Source organism: Nanorana parkeri, unplaced genomic scaffold, assembly GCF_000935625.1.
Source record: "Nanorana parkeri isolate BGI_ZX_2015 unplaced genomic scaffold, ASM93562v1 scaffold2141, whole genome shotgun sequence".
Taxonomy (NCBI): Eukaryota; Metazoa; Chordata; class Amphibia; order Anura; family Dicroglossidae; genus Nanorana; species Nanorana parkeri.
In genome coordinates, this window is record NW_017308409.1 from 190,060 (window position 1) to 198,395 (window position 8,336).

The following is an 8,336-nucleotide window of genomic DNA, read 5'->3' on the forward strand; positions in this document are numbered from 1 at the left end:
GGTTCCTGTAGCAGAGTGAGGGGTGGAGTGAGGGGTGGTATGTGGTGTGCTCCCCCCGAGACTTTACCCCTGTCACCCTGGACCCATTGGCTCCCTCACTTCCTACCACTGTGACCCCCAAACAAGCAATGAGGGGAGCGGTTGACACCGGGAGAGGAAGGAACAGACAGAAACCTTGTCCAAAGTTCTAACACTTCCCCCCACTCTGCTAAAAAATTGGTTTCATTTTTTGACTGTGTCCCCGATTAACACATTTTTCCATCACATCCTGTTTTGACAGGAAGTGAGATTAAATCTGTCCATTAGGGACACAGATGGCAATACACCCGTCACAGATCTCTAACCCTCGGCATTGATGTTCTTCTTTCTTGCAGGTCTCTTCTGCGATGTCTTCGGAACAGGCGGAGCCCCCGGAGGAGGTCGAGGTGGCCATTGAACAGGAGACCCCGAGCTATGTACAGTCCGGGCGTAGGTTTCGCTGCCTGAGCTGTCGCAAAACTTTCCCCAATGAGCCACGGGCCAAGCGGCACTGCGAGGCCCACCAGTCCACGGAGGCCTCTGGCTCTCCGAAGCCCAAGAAGCAAGAGGCGAAGGGGGAGCAGCGCCATCAGTGCGCGCACTGCGATAAGTCCTACAAGAGCGCGTCTCTGTTGAGGAGCCATGTGCGCAGCCACACGGGGGAAAAGCCCTTCGTGTGTAAAGAGTGCGGGCGATCCTTCATGCAGCCAATCTGCCTGCGGGTTCACATGGCCACCCACAGCGGGCAACTACCCTTCCCTTGCAAACAGTGCGGTAAAGCCTACGCCACGCCCTCCAAACTCCGGATCCACGAACGTCTTCACACTGGCGAGCGCCCATTCTCCTGCCCCGAATGCGGCAAAGGATTCGCTGACCCTTCTGTTTTCCGTAAGCACAGGAGGAGTCACGCTGGGCTCCGGCCTTACCAGTGCCAGCTGTGCCAGAAGTCCTACAGCGAACTGAAAGACCTCAAGAACCACGAACGCAGCCACACGGGAGAAAAGCCCTTCTTGTGTTCGGACTGCGGGAAAGCGTTCTCGCGCGCCTCCTCCCTCACGTGCCACCAGCGGATTCACGCTGCCGAGAAACCGTACAAATGCCCCATCTGCAACAAAGACTTCACCCAGCTGTCGTCCTACCAGAGCCACCAACGCACCCATTCTGGTGAGAAGCCCTACCTGTGCCCACAGTGCGGCCGCATGTTTTCAGACCCGTCCAGTTTCCGACGGCACCAGCGGGCGCACCAAGGCGTCAAGCCGTACCGATGCGACAAGTGCGGCAAGCCCTTCCGGCAGCCGGCCGACTTGGCCATGCACCAGCGGATCCATACGGGCGAGCGTCCCTTCCGCTGCCCGGACTGCGATAAGACGTTTGTGGCGTCTTGGGATTTGAAGCGCCACCGGTTGTCCCACAGCGCCGAGCGCCCTTTCCAGTGCCCGGAGTGTGGGAAGGGGTTCGCGGAGCGTTCTGGGCTAAGCAAGCACCAGCGTTCCCACAGCGGGGAACGGCCTTACAAGTGCGAGGAGTGCGGCAAGACCTTCATCGTGTCTTCCAGTTTGAGGAAGCATGAGCGCACCCACATGAAGCCAGATGGAGGGGAGCCTAATAAGAAGAAGGAGGAGTCCACCACCTGCGAGAAGTGTGCCATTACCTTCCAAAGCGTGATGGACCTGAAGAACCACCAGAAGAGCCACCCAGAACTGAGGCCCTTCCGTTGCGAGCACTGCGAGAAGGGCTTCCTGGACAAGGCTGGGCTAAAGAAGCATCAGCGGATACATAGCGACGTACGCCCCCACGTGTGCCAGCAGTGCGGCAAAGGCTTCCTAGTACCTTCCGACTTGCGCAAGCATCAAAGAACACACGCCAAGGAGGTTAAGGGGAAGGTGGAGGAGGAAGAAGAGGAGGTTACAACGTTGACGCTCCATCCAGCTTCTGTGGAATCGCAACCCTTGTTTGATCCTCTGGTCTCTTTTCTGGAGAAGGTTGCCGAGGGAGACATGGAGGTCATTGAGTCTTCACCGTCATCAAGCTGACTGAGGCCCGCCCACCCAATGTGATCAATCTACAGCAGTCTTGAATGGGTTTGGCATGACCTGATCATTACCCAACCACCAGTCCTGTTTTGGCCATTCCACTGGAGTTTTTAATCGGCTTTGTCTTTTATCATGATGAAGCTACAGCAGGATCCAACCCCAAATTACCTCCTTGTGGCTTCGGTGGAGATATCCAAGAGGGCAACCATTGCCTAACTCTCAATGGAAATGCCATTTGCCTGGTTCTTAGGTGGACAACCTGGCTTCAGTACTTTGAGGCAATGACCCGGAACAAGCATGCAGATAAGGAATGTTCGAAGAACTTCTCTACGTGCTTGTCCCGTGATTTGAGGACCAGCATACCGGCTAGGCAGTTCTCAAAAGGAGAATTGTAGAGGTCCTTTCTGTTGGCCAACTGTCGAGGTCCTTTCTGGTGGCCAACTGTCGAGGTCCTTTCTGGTGGCCAACTGTCGAGGTCCTTTCTGGTGGCCAACTGTCGAGGTCCTTTCTGTTGGCCAACTGTCGAGGTCCTTTCTGTTGGCCAACTGTCGAGGTCCTTTCTGTTGGCCAACTGTCGAGGTCCTTTCTGGTGGCCAAATGTTGAGGTCCTTTCTGGTGGCCAACTGTCGAGGTCCTTTCTGGTGGCCAACTATGTTGACATGATCGGGGGGGCTTAAAGCTATATGTGTTGGGTGAAAATAAAAGCTTAATCATTATTAAGATTGGAGCCAATAAAATGAAGCCTTTTTCCCCTCCCCCATGTTGCCCTTAGTCATTCACGTGGACTGCATACTGGCCCCGAGATCTGTTGTCACGTGACGCTTCTCTCTAACCGATGCAAGTTCAATGGCTGGATCTTGAATCTCCCCAATTAACAGAATTGCTTCCTCTTCCTGAAAATATAAGGTGATCCGGAGTAAGGTTTTAAACTGAAACTGCTATTGCAGGGGATGTCTGGTACTTTGATTTTCGGTTCTGTTAAAAAAAAAAAAAGTCAAACCGTCTGCAAACTGAAGTGTCCTTTTTAACCACATGAAGTGTAACTCTGCGTATAATAAAAATGACATATATGATGCCGGCTGTCACTACCATTACCACGCATGTACAGGGAGTCTGAGAGGACAAGAACGGAACGCGCCTCTGCTCCTCTTCCGTGACAGCGCTGCCCCGGAGCCGCTGTCAATCACTTACCATGAAGAAGCAGCAGAAAGGAAGCGGCACACAAGGTCCAAACTTTAACTTCTTAAAGAGTTATCTTAAACAATCAGCATTGCATGATGGGACGACTTCTCTTGGTGTACATCAGGGGTAGGCAACCTCCGCACACCCGCTGTCGTGGGACTACAAGACCCATGAGGCTGACTACCAGCGGCCCGGGCATCATGGAAGTTGTAGTTTCAGCTCAGCTGGAGTGCTGAAGTTGCCTATCCGTGGTGTATACGGCATGACCACACTTGCAGGGGTAGGCAAACTCCGGCTGTGGCAAATCCCATCATGCATCTGCCTCTGGGAGTCATACCCTGTGGCTGTCAGAATCTTGTAATGCCTCATGGGATTTATAGTTGCAGCACCGCTGGAGGGCTGAAGCTACCCTGGTGTATACATCACCACCCTTAGTGGTCACCCTGGCAGGGGTAGGCATACTCCGGCTGTGGCAAATCCCATCATGCATCTGCCTCTGGGAGTCATACCTGTGGCTGAATCTTGCAATGCCTCATGGGATTTAGTTGCCTACCCCCTGGTGTATACGGCATGACCTCCCTTGCAGAGGTAAGCAAACTGCAGCTGTGGTGAAACAACAAATCCCATCATGCATCTGCCTCTGGGAGTCCTGCCCTTGGCTGTCAGAATCTTGCAATGCCTCATGGGATTTATAATTGCAGCACCACTAGAGTGCTGAAGTTTCCCTGGTGTATACAGCACCACCCTTGGTGGTCACCCTGGCAGGGGTAGGCCAACACTGACCCTCCAGCTGGGGAATAACTACCACTCTCATCATGCGTCTGCCTCTGGGAGTCATACCTGTAGCTATCAGTCTTGCGATTCCTAATGGGATTCAGGGCTTGTTCGCACCAATAGCTGCTGGAACGCACAGCAATCCTACACTAAACTTCCCCCTTCGTTCTGGGGCGGGAGGGGGCGTGGTGGTGCATTGGCATCAGCCACGCATCCCCCCCCCCTGCCCGCAGTGCGGTTCTACGCGTGTCAAAACAATGCTTTCGGGTCCAATGCGAACGCCAAAAATAGAGCATGCAGCATTTTTTTTTTTTTTGCGTTTGCAGTGGACCGTAACGCCGGCAATGTTTTGCTAACACGTCCGATCGCAGTGCGGGGGTGTGTGGCTGGGGGAGCCATTGACTTCAATGTACCGCCAAGCACCCTCCCGCCCCTGAAAGCAGGTGTTTTTTCCTTGGTAGATCTCATTGAGCTCGTCTCTAGATGAAAAATTGTGGGCGCCCCTGTTATAGACTGTTTATTATTAGAAGTCCTCTTTAACTTTTCCCCTCCCGCCCCGGAACAGATGGGGGGAAGTCTAGTGTGCGATTGCTGTGCGTTCCAGCAGCTACCGCAGTTGGCGTGAACGAGCCCTCGAAGTTGCAGTACAGCTGGAGTGCAGAAGTTGCCCACCCCTGGTGTGTACGGCGCGACTGCCCGTGCAAGTGTCACCGCGGGGGACAGAGCCACGTTTACTAGTTGCAAATTGAACTTTTACATTCACCCGACACATTCACCCGATTTGTGACGTCACTTCACACGAGGGGAATGTTAAAGGAGAACTATGAGGTGATTTCCTCTCCTCCTCATAGTTCTAGCCGACCTGTGACAATGAGACTGTCACAGGTCGGCTCAATAGATCGGGAAGTGAGGGAACACATACCGGCGCTCGCTCACTTCTCGATCATCTCCCTGCAGAGAGTTGTGACTGTCACTCATGGCTCCCTTCCATGGATTTCTCCCCCGCCCCCCCTGTCCGATCCTCCAGCGCTGACTGGCGGAACGGACGGGGGAGGGGGCGGGTACGGCTGGCTCTGCCTCTAGATAGGCAGAGCCAGCTGTCACTCACACAGCTGGGCGGATCCCGGCATAATTGTCGGGATCCGCTTCAGCTGCGGCGTCTCAGTATACCGCGAGCTGTAGCTCCCTATATACTGAGCTTAGGGTGATGGGAGGACGCTAGTTTGTGTCCTCCCATTACCCTAAAGGAGAACTATGGGGAAAAGCCCTGATCCCATAGTTCTCCTTTAAAGGAGAACTATGAGGTGAGTGAAAATCTGACGTGTGACAATGAGACTGTCACAGGTCGGCTCAATAGATCGGGAAGTGAGGGAACACATACCGGCGCTCGCTCACTTCTCGATCATCTCCCTGCAGAGAGTTGTGACTGTCACTCATGGCTCCCTTCCATGGATTTCTCCCCCGCCCCCCCTGTCCGATCCTCCAGCGCTGACTGGCGGAACGGACGGGGGAGGGGGCGGGTACAGCTGGCTCTGCCTCTACATAGGCAGAGCCAGCTGTCACTCACGCAGCTGGGCGGATCAAGACAGTAATGTCGCGATCCGCTTCAGCTGAGGCGTCTCAGTATACCGCGAGCAGTAGCTCCCTATATACTGAGCTTAGGGTGATGGGAGGACGCTAGTTTGTGTCTCCCGTGACTCTGAGGAGAACTATGGGGAAAGAACACTGACCTTGTAGTTCTCTTTTTAACTCTTCACCCACTCTATCCCGGTGGACGGATACTCTGGACGTGGCTGCAAAGATGGCGGCCTCTGCTGTATGTACACAATGTGTCCTCCTGATCTAGGCTTTGTTGCTACAAAATCAGCGATAGCTTCCTTCCTGGCCTCGGAAACAATTCAAGCGAACGGACGCACGCACGCACTTCCTCCTTCTTCCCATACTTGCCATGAATTGGCGCGCGGCTGGACTTATTTTCTCATGGATACCAGAAGTGGATCAAACCGCCATGAATGTACTCGGGACATACAGACCTGTGAGTTCAGGAGAGCCAATGGGGCGATCAGTCTGTAGCACCGGTGAAACTTGGCGGGATTTTGGCGTCATGCGGAAATTTGCACAGCTGTAGACACAGGAGGGACGATGATGCAGACTTTTTATTTTTTTTTTCAATGTAATAAATATTTTGCCTGTAACTAAAAAAAAAAAAAGTTGTGATCGCTTTAAGAATCGCGTATGAGCGCAGCTTCCTGTGTCAGTGTCTAGGCTAGGGGTCTCATACCTCCGGCCATGCAGCTGTGGTGGAACTACAAATCCCATGATGCATCACTCTCGCCGGGAGTCGTGGCTGTGAGAATCTTGCAATGCCTCATGGGATTTGTAGTTCCACCACAGCTGCAGGGCCGGAGTTTGGCTGCCCCTGCCTTAGATCAATCTTTCTCAACCTCGTTACCCCAGAAGAACCCTCGCTAAAACTGATCACAGCTGCCGCCCACCGTAATCCTATCAGAAGCAGCCGCACCTCCGCCGTGTCCTTCATTTAACCCAAATAGCTTTATTGTGCCATGGATATGTTACAAAGCAAAGGGGTAAAACGCGTCGGCCTGGTGGAGGACATCGAGCTTGACTGTCCATGGTACAATAAAGCTGTTTGAAGGGGGGGGGAGGGGTGTTTCTGTTTGGATTGTGGTGAACACATGGTCCATCCTTCCCCAGGTGTACCTAGAGTCTCTGACACCCGGGGGTGGATCATTTCTAACATCTCCCCGATCTATAAGACATGGGAGAATTGCCCCCTTACATTAGTGGAGAAGGGAACCCTTAGTGGTAGAAGGATCTCCTTAAATTGGTGGTCAGTGGTAGAAGGATCTCCTTACATTGGTGATCAGTGGTAGAAGGACCTCCTTACATTGATGATCAGTGGTAGAAGGACCTCCCGAGTCCCTACATTGGTGATCAGTGGTAGAAGGACCTCCTTAAATTGGTGATCAGTGGTAGAAGGACCTCCTTACATTGGTGATCATTGGTAGAAGGACCTCCTTATATTGGTGATCAGTGGTAGAAGGACCTCCTTACATTGGTGATCAGTGGTAGAAGGATCTCCTTACATTGGTGATCAGTCCTGGAAGGACTTCCTTACATTGGTGATCAGTAGAAGGACCTCCTTACATTGGTGATCAGTGGTAGAAGGGCCTCCTTACATTGGTGATAAGTCCTGGAAGGACCTCCTTACATTGGTGATCAGTGGTAGAAGGATCTCCTTACATTGGTGATCATTGGTAGAAGGACCTCCTTACATTGGTGATCAGTCCTGGAAGGACTTCCTTACATTGGTGATCAGTAGAAGGACCTCCTTTCATTGGTGATCAGCGGTAGAAGGGCCTCCTTACATTGGTGATCAGTCCTGGAAGGACCTCCTTACATTGGTGATCAGCGGTAGAAGGACCTCCTTATATTGGTGATCAGTGGTAGAAGGATCTCCTTACATTGGCGATCAGTGATAGAAGGACCTCCTTACATTGTTCATCAGTCCTGGAAGGACCATCATCATCATACCCCCATCCATCATCATACCCCCTTCCATCATCATCATACCCCCTTCCATCATCATCATACCCCCTTCCATCAGAAATAAAGAGTCTCAAGGAATACAAAGAAAAGATTATATATTATATTTTAATTTTGTAAAAAATCCATTTTGCAGAACATTCCAAATGTTAAACTTTTCTTTTTTTTTTAATAACAAAATTAAAAGAAAAAACGAATTTCCAGATTCCTAGTGCTCGGCATTCGGCTTAAAGGGGGAGGGTTAGAATACGTCAGACTCCTATGGCTTTGGTGTTCCCACTGGTGTAACTAATTTCCTGCCTTGTTTGGTGTTCCCATCCCTAATTTCCTGCCGTGTCACTGAGGCCGACAAGAAGCTGAAATCTCTCTAATGGGGGCCCTGGAAAAATGTTTTCTTTAAGTGACCCCCGTCCCTAGAACATTGTAAAGTGGCCCTGCCCAAGACGACAGGACGTAGTGAACTCTCCCGCATCTCCGATCTGTCGCTGTGTTGCAGAGAGACGGCTGCTTGCAGAACCCGGCGCATCCGACACTTTCAGGCGTGTCAGAGTCCTGGCCCGACACCCCCCTCCTCCCAGCATTCAGTGGTACGCTCCTCCCCTACGTCCTTGTAGGGACCTGTGGAAGGAACCAATGGGGGGTTGGCTGGGGACCAGGAATCTGACACCCCCGCTGCATTCAGTGGCATGCTCCTCCTCTCCTACATTCTGTAGGGACCTGTGGAAGGAACCACTGGTGGAAGAAGTGGGGGGGGGGGGGGGG

General features: G+C 52.4%; 1 protein-coding gene across 1 annotated transcript; it reads left to right on the top strand.

Annotated features, from left to right (window-relative positions):
• The first annotated feature begins 386 nt into the window (after positions 1 to 386).
• On the top strand, positions 387 to 2,214 carry LOC108800810 (zinc finger protein 668-like). Its single transcript, XM_018572821.1, has one exon. It carries the CDS (start codon positions 387 to 389, stop codon positions 2,049 to 2,051), a length of 1,665 nt encoding a protein of 554 aa, XP_018428323.1. The 3' UTR covers positions 2,052 to 2,214.
• Positions 2,215 to 8,336: the final 6,122 nt, after the last annotated feature.

What these genes read in the sequence shown, in the direction of transcription:
- LOC108800810 (XM_018572821.1), top strand. Translation starts at nt 387, where the DNA reads ATGTCTTCGGAACAGGCGGAGCCCCCGGAGGAGGTCGAGGTGGCCATT.